Raw genomic sequence first — 23,826 nt, 5'->3', positions numbered from 1 at the left:
GCACTGAAATTTTATGTATGCCTTCTCCCATTTCTCAATGTGCATGAGCAAGGAGGTATGTGCTGCATTCTGATGATCTATTTCCACCTTTTGTGTGTGTTTTAAGGCTTCATGGATCGTATGAGGCACTCAAATATGGGACCATGCTGGATGGGTTGGCTGACTTGACGGGCGGAATAACGGAGAGTGTTGCCATAAGGAGGGATCCCACAACGTGTGGACGTCTTCTGGGGAAGTTGCTCGAAATGACATCCATTATAACGTGTGCTGTGCACCCAGCTTCTCAAACTCAAACGGTATGTTGCGATAGTCTCTGTAGCAGTTTAAGCAAGTTTCAGCAGCATTCCAAATGCTCTGTTCATAGTGAATGATGAAGTAGCTCATGATTTGAATTGAGAATATTTTTAAAATTTATGAATAGCATTCAAGTATTATCAATGCATAAGTTTAATTTATAACTTTTGTGTGACATTTTACATGATACAAATAGTATGACCATTGATCTTTTCTCTGTTCACAATTCATACCTTTGCTAAATCAATTAAAATTTACCCAGAGATGTTACTTCAACTAGCAACAAAACGTATTATAGTGTGCATGGATCTTTGGTATGTGATCTCAAAAAAAAGCTATACTGTATGTAATTAGTATGTCAGGAAATATAAAAGGCCTTAAGTTGATCTAAAAATAGAAGAGAGATAGATACATGCATAATTGCATTCTTCAAACTCTCTCTCCACAAATTTTTAATACCCCATCTTACGCTATGTAGTTGTGTGTGTTTGTGTATGATGGTAGTTGCCACTTAATGATTTCCATGTGTTTTACCACATAAAGGATTCAGTACCACTCAAGGACATATTTTTTTAATGCTTTAAGCATTACTTTTTTTATCGCCTCATGAGAGGATGATATAAAAATGAGTGAGGCCAAAATAAATACTTCATTTCTTTTTTGGATGTTTGGCATCCCTTATAGTCTACCATTCAATTCCATTTTGCTGCCAATTAAAATACAAAAGAATCTGTAAAAATACTTTCTAGTGCATTCTTAAAACATATTGTCTTGAGTTATAATTAGTTGATTTGACCCATGCAAGAATATTTATTTATTCAATGCTAAGAAATGTTTTTTGTTTATTTCCGACTGGTCTCTGTGTTTAAGTCTTGTTGTTTAATTTAGCTTTGCATTTTCTAATTTTGCAGCTGCGGAATCAGGTTGAAAAACTAGCAAATGGAATCCAGTTGGGCACAAATTACAGGCTCTATGCTGTTGAGAGGGTGAGTTTTCAATTTCACTCATTTTTATTATAGATTGCCTTTTAGATAGTATTATTAATTTCAAATGCTGAATTATTGAAATGTAAAGTGATAATTCATCTATTCTCTTTTTGTAAACTCATACGTATGGTAGAAAATTATTGTATCAGCGGTTTTTGTCATCATTGTATTGTGTTGTGTCATCTCAATGTTAATTATTCAACATATTAAGAGAGTACTTGATGCGGATACCAGGTTTTCATCTCTTCTTTTTATTTCTGGCAATAGGTGGAATCGTTTGGTGGGGAGCCAGTTCAGTTGGTCCGCCTGAGGAATCCTATTGGCAGTGGGTCGGAATATGTTGGCGCTTGGTCCAGGGGCTCGCCCGATTGGGATGAGGTTCCAGGAAGGGAGAAGGATCGTTTGGCTATTCGACACATGAGTGATTCTGAGTTTTGGTAATTTTGATTATGCTTTAACTCTATGGTCATCATGTCAGGAGAAATCATGGAGTGCTTTTGGAGATTCTCAAAATGCACATGGATTGTCTTATTTTAGAGCAGTGATAATGAGGGACTACTTATACACAAGATATATGATGGTAAAAAATGGAAATTCTAAGTAAAAATTGTCCAAGCTAAAATTTGGGGATTAATCTTCTAGAAATGAGATCAACTTGTACATGAATGTACATAGTAAATAAAATTTACCATACTAGCATTAATTCTATGATAAATAATTGTTTTTATAAATTATTAATAAGAATATTATATTTGTGTTGTGAGATGTTGCCCAAGATTAATGATACCTTCCTGTATTCTTCTTCTATTACAGATACTCTTAAATGAACAAAGGCTTGAATCTGAAATTCAGTTTATTTGTTGAATTTGAACAATTTTTTTGTGTAACTCAAAATAATAAGATTATGCTAAATTTTCCAATGAAAATCTTTACTAAATATATTTTTTTTCCTTCATTTTAGGATGTCGTATTCAGATTTTGTGAAAACGTTTACTCATCTGGAGGCAGTTCATCTGGATAGCGACACAAGCCGTGATGAACCGTCTCTGCACCACAAGAGCACCTGGCAGATGAGGATATACCAGGGCTGTTGGCAGAGGGGAGTGTCTGCCGGTGGCTGTCGAAATAATGTTGGTGAGTTTTGGTACAGTCTGCAAACTTCCTCTCCTTTCCACCCATCCAGTGACGCTTGCTTCAGTGCTGATGTATTTTCAGTGATGATTGACTCAAACGAGTTAAAGCTTCTTGCATTGTAAATGAACAATTTTATTGCTGCAACCGAATCATCAACATGAACCCTCATGCTGGTGTTCTATCTTCCCAAATAATACCTTATCTAAGTTCCTGTTTTCTTTATTGATTCAGAATTTCTGTATTTTTATCGAACTTTACAATGTGTGAAAACATTTCCCTTAATTGACCTCCCAAAATTAGTTTTATGCATCAATTATTATTGCTACTTACCAAGTAATCATACTAATCACACTTGGCAATATAACAGATGAAGAAGTTAGCTATTAGAGCTTGCTTTAGATTTTCCCTCTAACTTAATAATGCATAAAAATACTGCTAGATGAGGATTTTTTTATGGAGCACAGTAATCACAAAAATATGTAGATTTTGTGGAAAGTTCCATTCCTCCATTCCATCATTATTTTCTACTATAATGAACGAATTGTTATTACATTGTTCTGATTTAGCCAACAGTTTTGTCTCTCTTTACTTGTATGATTGCTATGTTGTAGCATCAAACACCTTCATGGCGATTCCAGATGGATTATTTATCAAGTTATAGCTGGTGTTGTATGAAAACCTTCTCAAAGTCAGCTTTATTCAAGGCATTTTTCTCCAAAGAAAACAAAAAAAATTACAATAGAATGCTATTTTCAAATAATTACACCAAATCAGTCATGGCACAGCATTTTAAATATTTTCATTAAAAAGACAAGATCAGACTTTTATATCCTTTTGTGTTTTAGTCCATTCTAGGCAATTCTAGGCAATAGGAATTATTTATTGATATGAGAGTAACCTAAAATTACTGATGACATTTTTTTCAATAATTAATCTCTGTTCATCTTCCACTCAGCTCTTGTTTTGGTGGAATTGTTTGGGATGCTTTGAGTGTACAGTGTTCTCTTTGCACACTGTCCAAGTGCTTCCCCTCGATATACTTTTTCAGCGTAATTGGTGCTCTGCCTCAAATGGAGCGTACCTTAAGTAATTTAAAGCCACCAAACTCCTAAAGATATGCTGTTCAGTTAGCCAAACCAGTTGGATCATTATTAGACTCCATTGATAAATGCTCTCATATGCATGTAAATTCATACAAAAAAATACCTGTTAACATGCTCTGAGGGTACCACTCCAAAGTCAAATCTCACTCAAAGGATTCTACAGAGGGTGGTGCTTCCAAAATGGACAAACTTTTATTTGGACTTACAAATGAATGTGCCACTACTAGGAGGCGAGTGGGTCTTTACCTAGCATTCAGACAGTTGGATCGGAGGAAATAAATTGTACCACTTGGAGAACCAACATACTTCCACTACTTATTCATTTGTCAATGGCTCAAAAAACTGAATGAAATCATGGAAATTATTCTTGAATGAAGTTATTCTGTCCCATGACAAATTGTGACAAATGACAACTTCACATTAAAAATCAAGGAAAGCAGTTCTTCCATGGACACTTTGCCAAAAGGCTACATTTCTCAAATGATTGATAAGTCTGTTATCCCTTTGCTCTTGCTCATTGTGCTGTAGCAGATATAGTCATTTGATTCTCAACCATCTAAAATCAATTTTCAGCCACGAGTTTATCACAGAGCTAATTTCATGCACAAGATCCTTCCTCGTAGCTTTTCTCCAATTCCATGAATTTTGAATGGAGGGACTATTTTCTTTCCCTCTATTTTTCACCTCTTTCTCAGAATCATCTTGCAGCCAGGAGAATGATTTCCTTGAAACTGTTTGCCTTGACAAGGTGGCCAGCATTCGGGTTGATGTTAACAGAATCCAGGTGTCTCCCAGAGGTTTTCAAGGGTGAAAATTCAAATTCATTTCTCAAGGTTTTTATGCCAATATTTTAAGTACCATGCCTCTCCCGTATGTCATCCAATGGAGACTGATTAATTTGCATGTGGAAATATTTCAGGATTTTCCCCTGCAGCTTGGACATTCATGAGGTTGTATGATTGAATTGATTAAAATAGCCTGAAAAATTGAATGACTCACTCCAAATGTGTAACCCCCTTATGATAGATAAACATGCTAGTAGTTATGGAGTCCTAAAGTGGAGTTTTAGACTTTCTTTGAATGTATAGATGAATTTCAGATGTGCCAAAACACCTTTTTGCATTTTTATTGTTTGAATTTGGGAAGTATAAATTTGTAAGCAAGTGATAATATGGGAGAATATTAGTAAGTACTAAATATTAGTAGAAAAACATCAATCCTATTAAAGAGAATTAATCTACTGTGATATTTTCACTCCAATAAGTAAGTACATATGTGAATTTCAATGCAACAATTTCAGGGTGTAAAAATCATTCGCCTTGACTGGGATTCGAACCCAGATCCCTCAATATCCGGTCGAGTGCTTTAGCCACTTAAGCTATCGAGGCGTCCTCTTAAACTCTGAAATTGTTGCATTGAAATGCACATTAGTGGATGACTCCGTTAAAAGTTACTGTTGCGGCATCTCCCGCACTTTCTTTGAAGTACATATATGAAGTTTAATACTTAGTTATAGTTAATCAGTGTACATGTATAGGTAATTGTTTTGTAGTCATTGTTTTTGACATGTAGTTAGCGCACTCAACTACATGAATGCTTATTCAGTGGGCTCATAAGAGATGGGATGCACGATCCTTTACCATCTTCTCGCAGAATACATAAGTCATCGAAAGTGGCTAGTTAAAAAATTTTAGCTACATAACCTATTCCTATCAAATTACACATTCATCCTTATGCAACCCACCACCTATTTTCCATTAAAATAACCTTATTTCTCCAAAATTCCAGGTTGTAATGCTTAATTCTAGTTTTTTTTTTTAGTTTTTCCCTTTCCTTGTTTTTGTACCAGCTTTCAAAGATGGCTGACCCCTCTGATTGAGAAAGGCACGGTCATAGCTTTTCACTCTGGGATCCGAATTCCAAAGATGTCTGTTTGCCCAGCGTAGTTTGGGCTAGGTACACCGCTCACCGTTTGATCTGGTACACCGCTACCAAACTATGCTGGGCAAACAGACATTTATGGAATTGGGGTTCCCGAGTGAAAAACTATGACTGTGCCTTGGGATCTCTGTTGTGATGACTGTGATTTCCCATTGCATGTAAAAAATATACTGAATGTTGTTGTTGAGTCATTATCCTCGAATTTGTGTTAGATGGTAACATTTTTTTTTTTTGGTCTTTGAAAATTTAAAACCTTTTGAAATAAAAAAATAGAATATATTCGATAGAAGTATATATTTAAAGCATATAAATTTCACATTTAGCGTTCATGTGTTCACTTTTATCTTTTCAGACACCTTTCATATAAACCCACAACTCCAGCTCATCCTGAGTGAAATGGAAGAAGTGATAGTCTCTCTTAATCAACACAGCATCATGGAACCCAAGGTATTATTAAATACTTAGCAACTTTTTTTAAAAATTGTTTCTCACTTGCTTTAATAATACACTGAGAGATACATATGCCCATCGGACCTTACGATTATTGGTAAAATGGCAGTTTCAAGCCATATGCAGGCTGTGAAAATATCTCTTTGCCTTTGGGCATTCTACAGAGATGTCTCACTGGGCCATGATCATTCCTCTCATATGTTACCGTAGTTCTGTGCTTAAGTGTTCCCATATTTTCATGACATGCCCTGTGTGCTTGGTTAATCTGAGTAATTCCCACTGATGCACAGCCAGAAATGGTCTTGCTGGCACTCTGTAGTCCTCTGCTTTGAAGTTGCTGATTGGGAATCATTAAATATTTGTAATCCCAAGTTGACTTAAATTGTAATTTTAAGTTGTACGAGATTTTGGACTTCACCTTAAACACTAAATCTTCAATCTTGCTGCTAAGGTTGTGGATGAAATGGTGACATCCTGAGATGTTGCTCTTCATAACAGCACTCAGTATCTAGTGGTTAAAACATCATTGAGCTGCCAAATAATAAACATGAGTAAATTTTGAATTTAGTCTATCACTCAATCAATACTTTTTATCTTATAACAATCAAATATCAAAGAATTTGCACCACCAATAGATAATGTTAATGTCAGCATTCTGCCAGCCATATCTTTTCCTAGAATTGCATAATCCACTCCCTTGTGTCAAACGTTTTGTCTCATGAAATATTTTTAACTGTTTCAGGTTATTGGATTCACTGTTTACTCATTGCCAAAGAACAATAATGAAAATATAGGAAAGACATTTTTCAAAAAGAATAAGTCTCTGGTTAATTCACAATATACCAACAGTCGGCAGGTAATTATTGAAATGGTTTTAGTGACCTTTTATGGCTTTATCCCTTTCCTTTTGTATCAAAGGTAATATCACTTTCTCATCCCCAGGTGAGCCATCGGTGTCAGCTTGAGCAAGGAGGCTGCCTCATCCTGCCCACAACATTTGACCCTGGGCAGGAATCAGGCTTCACCCTTCGTGTTTTCTCTAGCAAGCCCTTGAAGTTGAAGTAAGCAATCCCCAAGGCATTTCAAATGTTTTTATTAAGTAATCTTTGAGGTCGACATGGGTTACGTGTAAATGCAGTGTCCTTCTAGTCAATTGTATACTTCAATGAAGGAGTTAGTCGATATGATCACTGCAGTTGAACTGGTTCATTTAATCAATTGTAGCATTAGACATAGAGATGTAGTTTGCCTTCTTTTAGCATTGGCGTATAACAAGAGTCATGATTATTTCCAACCCATTGTGTCTACATATCTTTGATTCTCTGTAGATATTTTTAAAATCAGAGAGGCATAACTAATTGGAAATTACTGAACATTTTAAGGAAGCATTTGTTGATGCCTTCCATGTTAAAATTTCAGTACTTAACAATTTCATAATTGTCTGTAACTGCCAAAATAATAATTTTGAAGAACTGAGTTGATGTGTTCAGTATAAATTAATTATTTAAACTAAAAGTGTAAAATAACAAGAGTAAATATTAAAAGGTTGATGAAAAACATCCATGGAGTAGAAATTTAAACTTAAATATTAGAGAAAAGTCATGAACTTAAATTGATGTAAGGTGATGGATAGAGGAGATTGGATTTATGGATTGTAGACTTGTTGAGCCACATTGTGACTCAATGGAGATAGCAAGTGTTTGTTTTTTTCGGAAGCTTCCTCAATGATTCAAGTGATCTGGTGATTGATCTTGTAAAAGAAATTCCTTCATATGCCCCTGGATGTAGCCACAAAGCCTATCGGTTGTTTTTATTCCAGTAATGGTAATTGTTTTGCCAAAGCTTTTGTATGTAACTGCTTTTCACTATCATTATAAGAATTGTGCATATATTTACCTCAGTACTTGTACACTGATGTTACCGATTAAACATTTACAGATTACTGGATACTCAACCAACACTGGTCAAATCTGCAATAATGAAGGTATATCCAAGTGCAAAAATATTTGTTGATTATTGCAGCAGTGATTAATGATTAAGCTAATAATTTTGATAAACATTTGTGTTTTAATAGGCTCCAGCAACCTTGGATGGTAAAAGCTTTGGACAATATGAAGCTGTGTTTTTACAGCTTGCTGATGAACATCGAACTGTCAATGCTTTTGAGCTGCAGGAATTGCTTGATGCATGTCTTCCCAATGGTAATTTAATTTCATAAAATTCCACAGAGCCAATGATTTTGCAGAGCTTGCTTAGTTTTCATTGCCTTCAATGTCCTAGGGTCTGTGCTTTTTTATGTGCATGTGTACATGATTAGCTTATTGGCCTCTTTCAAATATTGACTCTAGAACAATACTAGTGATGCCTTTTAATTAAATTTATACTTTCTGCTGGTGCAAATTGTAAATCTGGTATGTTTGCGCAGAGGGATATGTGAACTTCCCTTGTTATGTTCAGTCAATTGGGAATCGTCTCTTCAACTTACTTTTCTCCAGAGACACACCTACCCGTCTATATTCCCATCTGTGCCTGATGGATGCATGATTATTCATCAGTGATGCACCCAAGCATTCTCTTGAGATTAATTACCTTGGCAGAAACAATGTGGAACAGGAAAAGGAGGGATGTTAACTTTGTCATTTTGGCAAAAATGCTGTAAACATAAAGTCTCACCTTCTGTTATAAGGTGGATTTTTATCCCAGTCGTTTAAACATTTTGCTACTGACTGGAGTAGCTTTGGTCTCCTCACCACTGACTGGGGTCCAGTTTCCTAAGATGTGGGAAAATGAAAACAAATGACAAAAAAGCATTTGGCTCCCATTTTAATTTCTAAATGTTTTTGATTTTGTTTTTCTGCTATGGCTGCATCCATCCATTCCTTCCTTCCTTCATGGATTGCATTATACAGTAAGTCAATACTGAAAACATGTATAGCATGCGTATTGCCAAATTATCAATTTTAAACTCAACGGTTGTTATGATAAGTTATGATCGAGTTTAGCCTGTACTACCAATACTCAAGAACATTAGTCCATCCATCAGAACAGGTGTTAAATTGTGGATGCATTGGGGTCTTTCCCCAAGTGTAGGGTAATACCAGTGCTGGGTTTTTTATCCTACAAATTCTCAATTTAGATAATTACCAACCTATACCCAATGGCACTAATGATGACAGCTATTGGTTGCCTCCTCTGATAACTACTACTAAATTTGTGAAAGTCACTTAAGAACAGGGTAGTAAGAGGTGCCAGCTTCTTTTCCTGTGCTAGATTCAGTTTGTTAAGATGATATGGTTGCCCAGAAAATCTTGCAGCAGGACTTTAGCTCAGGATGTCCAGAGATATCACTTGGATTTGACCCTGGAATCCTCCAGCTAGAAGGCAAAAACTCTACCATCTAACATAACATGCCTTGGTAATACCAAACACTAAATGTAAACTTTTAGCTTACTGGCTGAAAAAATATGGGAGCAGAGGTCTGTCTGCCCAACGTTATGATTATTTAAGAGGGATTTCACCAGAGGGACATGCTTTGTGGGGAGGATCATAGTAATGAGATTTAATTTAGGAACCACATCATATTTTTATTATACATGCAATATATGGGTGATGACATCCATATTTTGAGTTGGAATTTAAGGGAAATACTCTATGTAATTGAATCAGTTTGAAAAATCATTCATGATTAGATATAGTCAGTTGATACTTTCGTTTTCTCTGTTTCAGATTACATCAAGAGTTGTGCTTGTATTGAAGTTTGCAGACAAGTGGTACTGGCAATGGATGTATCCTTTTTGGAAATAATGTGAAAGAGTTACAATCTTACTTTTCCTTCTCTCTGTACTTTTTTGTCTTATAGGTACTCCAGTAACAAGTTGACTTGTAATCTAATGTAATTTTATTATATGCCACAGTATTTTTTTAAATGTCAATGGTTAGAGTGAAACAGCCAACTGCCCTTGGTTATGCCACCATCCACTAGTTTATTTTTATATTAAATTCATGGTGCATCATACTGCAACGGGGACTTTTCAAATAATTTAACATGGATTTCCTATGAGAGATCTTTTCTTCATGTATTGCCCTTAATGAAATGATAGATATCTGGCTCTGGTCGTCTAAAATTCTCTGATTTTAAAGATCTAATGTGCAGCTTAAAATACTGGCAAACAGCATTTAAAAATCACACGAGAGAAAAAACCGGTATTTTAAAAGCTGAAAGGCTAAGAGATGCACTTCTTGAAATAGGTGAGTAAATATTTTTGTCATTACCTAGGTAATTTACTGGGTAAGCATGATGCAAAATATAGAATATGATAAAAAATCTAAAAGTCAAACAGGCCAAAGTTGAAATTATCATAATACCTTATTCTTATAAAAATAAGCCATTTCTTATGCTTAAACTGAATCCTTCATTTGTGAAGTAAAAGTCATTCTATGTGTAAAGATGAAACATGGGAGCCTTCTTGATTATTTAATTTTAAAATTTTAACTAACCAATACTCATTGAATATTTTCCCTTGAATCTCTGTATTATAGGTATATCAGTCTATATCTTAATAACGTAGTTGTACTTTATTAATTAGATAGTGGTAGTAGAAAATAATTTATCATTTTCTTTATTTACAGGTTTCCAATTGAGTACAGATGTTCTTTCCATTCTCATTCTGAGGTACATGAGGAAAGATGGCACACTCCGTTTTGGTGACTTTGTATCAGTTATACTTCATTTGAGTGTAGCCTTTAGTAAGTTATACGCCATATCAATCCATGCTCATGGATCTATTTTGAATAGAAAAGTATACCTATATTTTTTTAACCAGAAATTTAAAAATATATCCATGAATTTTTTATTTAGCTAAAATCTTTCTCTTTCAGATATATTTGATTCCAAGGACCCACTGCAGAATGGCAGCATCAAACTCACATTATCCGAAGTAAGTCCAAATATCTGGTGCTATGATAAAGGTGTATAAAATGACAGGAATTAATGGCTCATGGAAAATTCTATTGTGCCAGTATTATTAGTAGAGAACAATTACTGATAAGTATATTGCCTCTTTATGTGCTAAGTGAATTTCTTAAAGAATATGGGATTATATTGGAGGAAGGGAGTCCTCTAAGTAATATTGAATTAAATTTTTGTTTCAGTGGTTGAAATCATCGCTCAGTTGCTGATGGGACATCGTTAGCCCTGATCACTAAAAAGAGATCAAGATGAAAGAGGGACTCAGTTGCTCAAAAACTCCCATACTATGCTAAAATGCTCACCTCGAGGGCAGTGACATTTTTCATGTTTGTTGACTTTTGTACATTTAATTAAGAAGTAATCTTTGATTGTTATTTGAACTCAAGTGTGTATGATCAAATTGCAGAGGATACTTCAAGGCATAAATCAATTTCAGTAATGGATGTACATATTCCCTTGAAGCAAACTCTAAGGCTGAAAACCACTTTTGTACAAATTTATTGTATAAATAAAAGTATATATATTATTATTATATGAACATATATACATGATGATTTTTGCCATCCCAATGTTATTAGTTCAGAAAAAAATGGGCAAACCTGGCTTCTTGCGTTCAGTGTTACTATTTTAGATGTAAAATAAAAAGAGCAGGGAAATTTGGATGTTCCTGGACTAACGAGTTCATAAAAAATGGTGAGCTAGTATGCATTTGAGGGGTTCCAAATTAATCCTAGCCCCCCGAGTTCCATAAAACTGTACTCTGCAATTGGATGTGCCCTTTAACTACAAGAAGAGCAATACAAGCATAATGTTGGGGGGAGTAGAGGATAACCTTGCCAGGTCATAATTTTTTGATTCTTTAATCCTCACATCAGGCATGCTTTCCTAGGGTTGATTCTGTTCATGCAACTATAAACCTTGGATCAAACATTAGACCACGAACTGCATTTTCCAGCAAAAGTCATATGAGAAATAGCAGATCACACTGTTAACTGATTTAAGAAATTGTGAGCCACCCAATGATGTGCAGGACACAATTATGAGATTTTTCACTGTGCAGAAATCAATCACACAGACCAGGATTCAAACCTAGATACCTTGATTTATGGCATTGCTTTAGCCAGATAAACTACTTGTGTATCCTTTTATACATTGTGAATATATGAGGGTACAAGGAAACCTCAGTAGCTCATTCACTTTTAAGTTGACATAACTGGTTTTGAATCCAAACCTAGGAAAATGATTTTTGTATGGCAAAATTTCTCACCTCACAGTAGATAAAAATGCAAAAAGTGGCTCAAATGTTTTATGCCCATTTTTTTAAGCTAATACCAGGAATTTGAATAGCATAGGTTCTCATCTTTCTCTGCCTTGTCTTACATATGTAATACTTTCATGCATATTTATTTCACCTTGTTTGACCGCATCATCTTACACATACTCTACAATTGTTTATCAGATAGTCTTGCCCCCACTGGATATTTTCTATCACAAAAATTACAATATTAAATAACAGCCTTAAAAAAGTGAAATCCCTGTAAGGTCATTTAGTCATGGAGGCTAAGAATTCAATTTGGAGGAAAATCTTACCAGATGACTCCATCATCACCAACGACTGAGCAATAAAATACACTAACACTAGCAGGGTGCAACACTGAACTTAAAAAAAAAAACAGTATCTACCTACCCATTCACTCAAATATCACGTCTCGATTGCAAAATGATAAATTTCACAGGATCTATGGCCTTAATAAAACAATATAACAGAAGTTAATCAAAACAGTAATTTATTTTAGTACAAAATATAAATGCTTTTATTTTGAAAAGTAGATATCAAAGTCACAAATACTAACTCCGTATTTGAGAAAACAAGCTAACTTTCATATAGTACATCTTACTCGTACAATCAGAAATAGATAAGAGGGTGGGTTTTTCTTGGCAAGCTAGGCTGAGCTGCACTGACAAGATATTTACAATACAATGATTATGTAATGCATATTGATTGATAAGAAAACATCCAATCGTGCTACATAAGTTTTAAACCATACAATTAAGTGATAAGTTAGAATATTATGCATCAGGAAATACAAATCAATAGATTGTAAGAGATTCACTACACACACCTTAGTTTTGTGTTAAAATAGCTATGCTACAGGAGTGCTCATAAAATATCATATATAAACATAAACAGACTTGAATTTTTGGATAGAACAATGCCAGTTGGCACATGAAGCGACAGATTTCCATGAAAATATTATATACGAGGGTCATCCGGAAAGTAGTACCCGTTCGTGAAATAAAGAGAGACAAGTAAATATTAACAAACATAAAAAATTTTATTTGAAAGAGGATACTTTAAACTACTTCTCAACATAATCTCCAAGCAAATTAAGGCATTTGTCATAACGTGTGACAAGTTTCTGTATTCCTGCTGCATAGTCCTTCGCCGCCAGCTCATTGAGATACGCGAGGGACCCATCTTGCACAAATTTTTGCATAATGCAGATGGTGTTTAACAATTTCATGGACAATTGTTCGAGAAACATTGGGAAAATGCTCACAGATGTCATCAATTGTGACGCACCGATCGTTCCTTACGAATTCGTCAACTGAGCTCACCAGTTGGTCTGTAATGACAGACGGTCTCCCCGAACGCTCATCGTCGTGTGTGTTCCCCCTCCCCATGTTGAAGTTGCGACACCACCGCCGAACAGACGACTCGTCCATTACATTGTCTCCATACACCTCCTTTAATTGGCGATGAATATCACATGGGCGAACGTTTCTTGCATTGAGGAATTTAATCACTGCCCTCACTTCACAACTGGCGGCGTTCTCAATTTTTTTAAACATTGTAAACAATCACAGAAACAACACAGGCAATGCTAGCGTCACGCAACTTGGCTCAGAGAAGGCAGACAAGCCACTGAAGCTATCTGACCTCGTCCAGCGGCTACTCGCGTCGTCAGCACTTCATGCGGCACGAACGGGTACTACTTTCCGGATGACCCTCGTAAATACAATTTCTAAATTGAGCACAATGGTAAAATTTTTTATACCTAAAAAAATATATCAAATTATGGCCCATTAATAAATGGCCACATAACAATATTTTAGAGTAATTATACATGGTAATGGCTTATTCAGGTGATCACGAAGTTTTATTGCATATATATATATATATACCCTTTATAATTTCAACGGCTGGATTAAGACAAGGATCTCAATCCTGGAAAATGAACTGGGAATTTGTATTGAGCTCAGACAGCAATTTGTTGCTAGTCAGCCTTTTAGTAACCTTGAGCTTAAAATTCTTGTTGGGGTTGGCCCATTTGTGGGTCATTTTCCTTCTTACACCCCTTGCCTGCAGACTATTTTTAATTCTTGAAAAACAAAGGTTTGTGCTTTAGAAAATTTCTTATAGTCCACTCCAATGAAAAACCAGAGGCACTTGAGTTTGAGAGGTTATATCTCGACAATGAATGAATCTATTCTGATGAAATAACCTTTTCCCCAGACTTTAATTCAATAACAGTATTTAGGCTATTCTAATTTTTAAATTGCCACCATAGAGGTCAATCTGAAGATTGGTTTTCATACGTAAATAGTTTGCATAGTACTACACCCAAAAACTCCTCTGCCACTTATGATTTCTTGCTTAAGCTCTATTACATGAATCTTATCAGGGTACGATCACAGTAATTGAGGATGGCTTCAAGTATTTCCTCACTTATACCAGCTTAGAAGTATTTTCCATTAATATCAATGATCAGAGGACCAAATTTGACCATTGGGCCCTTAACTCTGGAGCCTAATGCCCTTGACCACTGGCAACTGTTAAAATTATGCTGCAATATTTTTATAGGGTTGTCTGAAAATGCATTTTTTCATTCAAAGACAAAATGCATAAATTGAGTGCTTAATGGCATTACATAACATTAAATTAGATCAACCTATTTCAGGTAAGTATAATTTCATTGCTGCCAAATTAGTATCAAATTTTGTCAGATATTTCACACTGCTATCTTCATTATAGATTGATGCAAGATGTTAAAAGAGTATTTAATGCTGTATAGGTAGGAAGAAGGGCTTAGAGAGTATCAGTCCTTAAGATCCTGTATCCATTAATAACCTGCACCTCCACTGATAGACTACCCTTAGTAATTATTATCATTTGTTATAGTATCTTAGTCTTTGGAAAGGAACCACTATTACTAATATGAAAGAAAATCCTCTTAAAGATAGTTTCCCATTTAATAATGATATTTATTTTTTCCCTGGAATCTATGGCAGCTTCTTCTTATGAAAGCACAGGAGGAGAGATGAATACATTCACATGACTGTCACTTCTCACACACAGTACAGACATGTGATGAGAAGTCCCCTCTCCTCCGGAAGAAAAGCTGTTGCTTAAATGAATTTCATCCTAGGGTTCCGCAATTGAACTTATCATTCTATACCACACCTTTATGTGACAGAAAATCATTGTCAAACATAAATGAAAAGGGAAATCCCAAATGATCAATTACTACTTATCATATTTTCCACTGAGATTGTACGAGTCTCGTATATTAAATATAATTATTGGAGAAGGTGCATTGGGAAAGTATCACACAAGTCCTTGTTACAAAAAAGCTTACTTTGAAAAATTACTTGTTATTTACACTCCTGAAGTCACAATTCTGAATACAAAATAAAGATATCAAATAATAAATAACAATTGATATTGGGTGGAGCTGAAGATGCCCGGGAATCAAACCCATGCCCTCCAGTCAGTAGTCCCACAACTGCCCCCCCTATACTATGCTTGAATTTAACATTTCATCTGCCTTAGCATTGGCTCTCTGGCCTTAGTATTGGCCATCACCTATCAAACCAACCTTCGGGCTGATAGCTGTGTTTATGTTGGTTATTGGTATTAAGTGGGAAAGCTAATTAAAAATGTATTCCCTTCTATATATGCATAACACAGGCTTCCATCTATTGACTAAGGTACCAACACATTCGATATCAACACATAATTTACAAAATTTACTGATTTAAGATGTTTAAAAAATGGAACATTACTTTAATAGTGGAAATATCATGCCTACAGCTAATTAAAATTTTAACGTTATCTACTTAATTAATCTGCTCTTTTCAAACAAGGTCACAAAAAATATGACATTTGTTTTCATTGTACCTACTCTGGAAGAGATTTTCCGCAGATTTTCTTTCAATTTCCCCAATCATTCATCATCACAATAATCTCAACTCAAGCACCTGGACTTTCTGCCTGCACAGCCTTCACCATTTGAAGCATGAATGAAACCAGAAGCAGTTCTGTCTTCAAGAGGGCCATGAATTTCCCAATTTTAGCACCAATGGAAATCAACTTCCTACTCATTGTTTCCTCCCAGAGAGACAGCTGCCCTTGAACTTGTGCTCTTTCGTTCTGCCACAACACAAGGTAGACTGAAAAGACAAAAAAAAAGAAACTGGTCAACACTTAACAGAGGTCATAATACAATCCATTTTCCCACATTAGGTGAAATACAGAAGAAGCCAATTCCAATAATTTTCACAAAATATAAACTCCCTCCTAATTAATTCCAAGCCATTTAGCTGCTGATAATAATCTATGCCATTTGTAACATATGATATATATATATGTCATGCGTACCCCTTAATCCATCTTACACTTTTCAAACTGGTAACAATATTTTCAAACATACAGGTTACTGCCATCTTTTACATTTATCATGCAACATTTTAGTGCTTTCATTACATGCCAACCCCCATGTAACTCCCCCCTTCCACATTCCACCTTCCAGGACCCCATTTCTTTCTTCAGATGTGACATAATACATGGGATGTGCATTTGGCTTCCATCAGAGTAACTTAGTGGCATGGTGGATCCCCAGACATATACATAATTTCTTTATTCTTGCACTCTATTGACGAGCCTGCTAGTAGGACAGAATGGAGAAAATCATTCCCATTCAACTACTATATCTTCTTTTAGGAAATGGAAAATGTTTTGCACAAATTCTTTGCAAGCTACTTTTGGTTTATCAAATTTATTTTTTTTAACTTACATGGATGCAAATATACCAATTTAAGTCATTTCAGCAGAAGAGGACAACTGAAAAATTATCATTAAAAATTAGTAGTTCATAATAATTAATTATTTGTACCGATAATAGAAAATATTAAGTGACATTTAAATGCAGGAGGCTGACGTTCCGTGCAGGGCAGGGCAGATGGGAAGCAGGGCTCCTCTTGACTACTCCTGGGCCAATTTGAGCATGAAGGTGACACAATCACCCAAAGAGATTATGTTATATCATGGTGAAATACATTGTAAAAAAACCAAATTAATTCTGCGGAAAAGCACATTCTCTATTTCATTTGATGGATACACAATGGAGTGGACCAGTAAGGTTTAGATGGACTCATCATTCACAGCACTAGTGCCGAAATGCATCTCACGTGATCATCTAACACATGGGAGTATCAACTCCAAACATATGGCAGTTTGTTCAACATTATTTCTTTTAAGTTAGAAAATTGTGGCATCAGGAAGACAAAGTGCATTTTTTTTACAGAGGTTTCTTGATATAAGCAACCATCTCTGATTACAGTGACCAACTAGGAGATATCAGATAATATTGAGATCTATGTTCAATGAAAGAAATTGTTATTTACTGATTAAAGCTTTTGAAGCATATTTTGTATTTATTTTTGCGAGTGAAATGGATGCAGGGACTAGTATTTCTTTGCCAATTATTAGAATACATATACCTAGTTATTTTGTTGAACAAATATCCATTCAAAACTATGTGCAGGGAATTTTTAACTATCAAAAACTCAAATTCTTCCGTAAGTTTGGAAGAAGATTTCCGTCTTAGTACTGGAGGAAAAAATTAAATAAAATAAGATGACATGTGGAACAATAAAAATACAGCATGACTGTAAAGAGAAGTATACAGGGTGCCTGTAGGTATGAGAATATTGTTCAGAAAGAGCACTGAAATGGGTGTGAAGACTTATGTATGTTTGGTAGGACTTGTGGATACTGATGGGTTAAGATGAATAATGCATCCATGAAAGCCTTACAGGTGCACATGATCGACTATGAAGATGAAAAAACAGAAAAACATCTTGTCTCAAAGAAGTGATGAAAAAACAAAGATAAGAAAATTTAATAATCCGATGATACTGGAGTGCCATCATTGGAGAAGGCCAAAAAGGAAAGACTACTGAAAAATATGGAATAAGAAGTGGGAGAAGGCTGATGGAATTCTGTATGCAAAATAAATTAATAGAGGCAAGTGAAGAGCTCAAAAACCCCCAATCAAACAAATATGCATTTGGAAAATTTCAGGAGACAGTAGAAAATGTTTGCCTAAATGATTAATGTTAGTTAAGCAGAAATTTATAAACTAAAACCACACACTGCAAAACCTTCTCAGACACGTCTATCCACAATTATCATAATTTAGAAGTGCACCACACTACATTCAAGAAACTGAAAATAAGCCAGACAGAAAAGGTGACAGAGAGAAATATTAAAATAAACTCAACTGAGTCAAGCCTTTCAAATCATCTTGGAAGAAAATTTGGAAAACCAAGTCACCAGAGAATATGACAATAATAATAGATCAACACTTACTAGTATAAAACCAGGGAAACTGCTATCCTTCAGGCATCTGATGCAGTAATTTGTAATTTCTCCATCAATTCCGATAACTTCTGAGCCTTTCTCAATTCATTCTGTTCTATTATAGTGCATAAATGTGCTGTAAGTAGTTCTTTTCTCTCCAGTTTGCCTGTGAGTATCAATTTAGCATCAAGGTATTCCTTTTCAGCTCTGTCAAATCGTTTCCTGTGAATGAGTGAAAGACAACCTGAATCCATGATTGAAACAAAAATATTTCTCCTGTATTATACGCTAGCTTTTTAATTGGGGCATTTTATGAATGAGAATTCCCATAAATATAATTTGCATTTACTGTGCCACAGTGTACTCCAAACTAGCTGCTTCTATCTGATCTCGAAGGATTGAAACATCATTGCTAAGTAAATTATCAAGCTTTTGAAGTTCCTCATTAATTTTGTGTAACCGGTTGGCTTCTTCGTAAGTCCTCTTCTTCCTAATGAAGGGAAACAAAAATATCATATACAATTCTGTGACTTAAGGGAGAAAAAATCATAATGAAGAAATTCAACACTCAGTCTTGAGATGGTTATAATAGCCATGCAATAATCCCAAATGGTATCAAAGCCTTTCTGTTGAATAAAAAATACAAGCTCCAAAATGTGACCTCCATCCAGTTTACTCATTTACACACCTGACACCATTTCTCAATTAAATGTGTTTGAGCATCATACCTTTCGGCAAGGGCCTGAGCGAGTAACTCCTTCTTTTTCCGATTTTGTTCCTCCATCATTTTCTGTCGGAAATGGAATTCTGTGAGATCTTCACTCTTTATTTTACCCTCATTCCGCAAAACTTCATAAGCTACATCATTTTTTATTTTAAGGCACACGGTGCTCATATTTGGACTGTCTGCTTTCTGTTCAGACTTGACTATACTGGCTTCCACACCATTTGGTTTCACTCTTTCGACAGTATCATTCTTCTCTCCAAGTGGTTGAATGGCATTGTCATCCTTTGACTGAGTCTGAAAGAAATCAATCACATAATTTCTAATGGAAAAGTATCCATAAAAAAACGAAACAGAAGGAATGTGCCCATTTGTAATGTATGTGACCATACTAAGTATATATTATTACTGATCATTTCACAGCAGTGAAGTACACGAATATCAACATAGGTAAACTGGACTGGTTATGTAGTAAACAGTGTGCCAACTTCCCTTTTTGTGGAACTGCTAATGATTAGTGGAGGTGGTGGAATAAATAATTCTCGGATGCCGCAATCGCAGTAGCGAATATGCATAAAATAGTTGATGGGAAACATACATACTTCCAAAGTATGGTGTCTGAACGATCTAGGTAGTGATATATACATGTAGTTACGATCAGTTCCAAACTCTAAAAATGTTCTTCTCCCTATTACTCAAAATTTTTAACATTAATGAGGAACACAAAGAACGCAAACTATTTCCTAAATTATTAATTATGTGCAGGGGCTACGAGCGCAAGGACGTTTCATAAGATTTATTGAAATCTTGAATTGAGAGAATAATTTCCATTTATCTTTCTAAGAAGTACAGGGAAAGGAACTGGCCCCCCTACCCTAATGTAAGAATTTCACACGCCGTCGGGCTAGGTATTAGGTGAAATTTACCATCACCTACCAAACCGACCTACGGGTTGATTACAGTGTTCACGGTTTACAGTTTTTATAAGACTTGCAGGTGGACTTAAAAATGTGAAACTGACACTAACCTGAATGTTGGCCGGTTTGATTACTTTCACCCGTTCTTCTTTATTTCTTCTCTGTGCATTGCCATTATGACGCTGTGAAGCTTAAAATCAACCGTCAAGTTAATCTTTGCCATGATAAACTCAGTAATCTAAGGTAAATAGTGCCTATGTAAAATCACCAGTAAACTTTATTTCAACGACATTTTACCGTTACTGGATGCAGATATATCACTCTCACTCATGGATTGCAAATCTTCATCCGTAAAACCCTCCCATTTCCCTTGCATGTTAGGTCTTTATTTGAACGATTGAGTTTCACGATTTTATAATTGTGTAGTGTATCCTTGGATTGCGCATTGCGATATTTACATTTGATTTGTTGTGTTGGTTGAACTTTTTAAGTATTCAGTTGTTTTAGATGCTTCGTTGGCGGTGTTGTGGCGCATTTTACAAACATTAAGATTTGCATTCCGGGTCTGACGCCCTTATAATATTCACAGCTATTGCTCAGAATCAGTGTATTAACCTGAAGTAGTATTATACTTAATGGCTGATGCAGATCTTATCTGTAATTTCAAAAAATGCCGAAAACGACTTAATTCTTCCATATGGGTAACTAGCTGCTCACATGCTTTTTGTGAAGAAGATGGTGCGAGGGAATTTTCTCGAGATCCCGAACATAATTCCTGCCCTGCATGTAATACTCCATTGTCTGCGAAATACGACGTCGTCAAAACTAATTTAAATCCAACCGAACAATTTAAATCGGTAAACTCAATATTCATAAATTTCATAAAACTAGTAGTATATTGGTACGAATAACAAATACAATCCATATTGCAATTTATAGTTATTTGATCAAAATTCATTTATTTTTACTGGAAAATTCTCTAAATTCGTCTTTAAAGCGCTTAAGATATTTTATTTAGATGGTTTTGGCAGGCCTGAGGCCAGAGACAATACTCGACATTGCCACTAGAGCTATTTCGTTCTGGAGCTATCAAGTTCATCAGGAAAGAATATATCAAGAAAATTCTGCTAGCAAGATAAGAGAAAGGCAACATCAACTAGAAGAGTTTTATGAGTCAGCCCTTGCTCAATTAAAAAGTGAAGTAACAGGCTTGAAGAGGCAACTGGAAAGTAAATGCACACACTTTAAAATAGCTTTCAGTTTAATTTTTTTGGACGGCCCCTAATTTGTTTTCATTTATAGGTACCAAAAAGGAGTTGGAAAACCAGACACAACGTGCAGAAGAAACAGCAGAACAGCTCCGGGAGAAGATCCAACAATATCAAAAGTTACAGGTGATCATTATCGACTTGGCATATTTTCTAAACACTAAATCAGTAACAGAAAAATAGTCAAACTCTTATAAAAGTTTAAGACACTTCGTCATTTTTCACATCTATGAATCTTTTTCTTTCAATCTCATGGCATTCCAATTAAAATCTCATGTCAATTGGCCTTGTTAGTGTGACGAAAAGTCTTAATCAGTGACACTTGATTATGATATTTATTTGACATTAGGCTTGCACAAACAAATATTAATCATCATTAAAAAATAAAATACTTATGAAGTTAGCATGAAATAATTCCATCAACATTACTTTTGAATAACATGTACATAGTTGTAAATGAGATTAAAATTTAGAATTAAAAGTCCAGTGTATTACTCTGAGAGAATTTCTTTGATGAGTGGAGAGATTTACTGGTTAGCCAAGTTTGTATAAGAGTTTGATCCTTGCATGAATTACATTTGAGGAATTGTGATTTATCTACCTGGCTGATTCAATAGCTGTATCACAGGATTATCTAAAGTGTTGTGTAAATTTTAAAGTCTACATCTAGGTACATATCAGCCAGAGCTTGATTCACATATCTTGGTCAAGTATCATGTATGAAAGCATCAAAATATAAGAAATTACTGAGATTTCTCTTCACATGGTACATACATTTAAAGGTAGATAGTGATTGATTGGGAAGAATATCCAATCATCTGAAAAGAGATCTCCAAAAATATTCTTTTGCTCTACATTGTTAATGCATTTTTTGGCTTTTTGCAAAATTGTGATTTCTTAGGCTCCAGTAGAATGCCCCTGAGTCTGAGGCTGTCTATAGTTTTAGAATGAAAGATTGCATAGCATGCTGGCAGTATTTTCCCCCTGGAATAAGGAATTTATTTTCTGAACTTATCAAGAGTAGTTGCCAGCATTATACTCGCTAAAGAATGGTAGCTTTCTGGTTCTCTCTTTTATCCAGCACGAAGCCTCAATGAAAGCCCAGGAGAAATTGGATACAGAAAGTTCTGTAACTTGATACGGAAGGTCTTATTTGCATACAGGATTTCTGTCTCATTTGTTCGTGTCATGTATTTCATTATACTAATCTCTATGCCATAGTATGTGTGGCCTGTATTACATACAAAGTCTTGCATGATTTAGAGCTGTGTATTAGAGGTGCATGTCCTGTATCTCATGATACAAGCACACATATATCATAGTTATGCAGTCAGTATCTATTGGGACTGTTGATACAAAAGCACATCTTTGAATTTCCAGAATGTAAATAGAGTTTGGTAGAAGAAAATGCGAACAGTTGAATAAAAAACTGAAGCGTGAAACAAAGAGGGCAAAAGAAGAATGGTGAACTGAGTGAAAAAAATGTCGAAGACACACTTTATTATTATTATTATTATTACTTTTTATTTGCCCAGAGATCACAATACAAAAATACCAGGTGGGTGAAGTATGTACATGATATAAGGCACGTCAATGAGGAGCAAAGACACAGGCTCAGTTAAGATACATAAAAGAATAGATGCTCATAGTTACATAAGTGTTTGGTACAAACCCATGAACATCGGCTGTAACATGCACATACAATATCAAATTCAGAAAAATCATTGATCACAAACATGAATCAGACCATCACCATTGCTAGAAACTAAAAGTATGAACTTACTGGTCGGGAATATTGTTGAGATATTCATCAACCGAGTAAAACATATTGCATTGTAGATATCTTTTTAGTTTATGCCTGAATACGGCAGTTCCCTGTGTATCCTTGATACTTTTGGGTAGTTTGTTAAATAATCTGATGCCCATTTCATTGGGTCCTAATTTCAATGCTTTAGTTCTTATATTCCCATAATGGAAGTCATTCCTGCCTCTGGTGTAATGATGATGATAGGCAGAGTTAAGAGAATAGTTGCCGATGTTATTTTTTATATATAGAATTAAAAACATAATGTAGATGCATGGGAGAGGTAGCAAATTTAATTCATGGAAAATAGGCCTTGATGGAGCATTGTAAGGTTTCCTGGCGATGATTCTAATAGCTTTCTTTTGCATTTTAAAGATGGTTTGAGAAATAGCAGCTGATCCCCATAATATTATACTGTAGGTTATATTTGAGTAAATTTCCCCATAGTACAAATTGAGTAGTACAGTTTTACTTGTAGTTTCATACAGGTGTCTTAATAAGTAGCAAGTTGAACTGAGCTTGTGTTGGAGGGCTTTTACATGAGTATCCCAAGAAATATTTGCACATAGAGAAATACCTAGAAATTTGCAT

The 23,826-nt window shown here is 35.2% G+C and overlaps 2 protein-coding genes across 3 annotated transcripts in view; one reads left to right on the top strand and one right to left on the bottom strand.

Annotated features, from left to right (window-relative positions):
• The window catches only part of CalpC (calpain C), a 142,791-nt gene extending 131,443 nt beyond the window's left edge, over positions 1 to 11,348 (top strand). For both annotated transcript variants that reach the window (XM_071588410.1, XM_071588409.1), the window contains 14 exons: positions 107 to 296; positions 1,206 to 1,280; positions 1,548 to 1,717; positions 2,242 to 2,414; positions 5,811 to 5,905; positions 6,651 to 6,764; positions 6,851 to 6,969; positions 7,847 to 7,892; positions 7,983 to 8,109; positions 9,635 to 9,693; positions 10,009 to 10,156; positions 10,538 to 10,654; positions 10,787 to 10,845; positions 11,060 to 11,348. In XM_071588410.1, coding sequence (XP_071444511.1) covers positions 107 to 296; positions 1,206 to 1,280; positions 1,548 to 1,717; positions 2,242 to 2,414; positions 5,811 to 5,905; positions 6,651 to 6,764; positions 6,851 to 6,969; positions 7,847 to 7,892; positions 7,983 to 8,109; positions 9,635 to 9,693; positions 10,009 to 10,156; positions 10,538 to 10,654; positions 10,787 to 10,845; positions 11,060 to 11,086 — 1,519 coding nt within the window. In that variant the 3' untranslated portion in view covers positions 11,087 to 11,348. The remainder of the gene's footprint in view (positions 1 to 106; positions 297 to 1,205; positions 1,281 to 1,547; positions 1,718 to 2,241; positions 2,415 to 5,810; positions 5,906 to 6,650; positions 6,765 to 6,850; positions 6,970 to 7,846; positions 7,893 to 7,982; positions 8,110 to 9,634; positions 9,694 to 10,008; positions 10,157 to 10,537; positions 10,655 to 10,786; positions 10,846 to 11,059) is intronic.
• Positions 11,349 to 15,446: 4,098 nt separating this feature from the next.
• Gorab (Golgin, RAB6 interacting) lies at positions 15,447 to 20,609 on the bottom strand. The gene is made up of 6 exons (XM_071587588.1): positions 20,461 to 20,609; positions 20,274 to 20,353; positions 19,251 to 19,543; positions 18,872 to 19,012; positions 18,532 to 18,744; positions 15,447 to 16,331 (listed from the first exon to the last, which is right to left on the bottom strand). Exons 1-5 carry the CDS (start codon positions 20,537 to 20,539, stop codon positions 18,561 to 18,563), a joined length of 777 nt encoding a protein of 258 aa, XP_071443689.1. The 5' UTR covers positions 20,540 to 20,609; the 3' UTR covers positions 15,447 to 16,331; positions 18,532 to 18,560.
• Positions 20,610 to 23,826: the final 3,217 nt, after the last annotated feature.

The sequence above is a fragment of the Hetaerina americana genome, unplaced genomic scaffold, assembly GCF_022747635.1.
Source record: "Hetaerina americana unplaced genomic scaffold, ioHetAmer1.1.p SCAF_3, whole genome shotgun sequence".
Classification (NCBI taxonomy): domain Eukaryota; kingdom Metazoa; phylum Arthropoda; class Insecta; order Odonata; family Calopterygidae; genus Hetaerina; species Hetaerina americana.
Note: the sequence above shows the minus strand (reverse complement) of the source record. Positions and strands in the feature narration are given on the sequence as shown.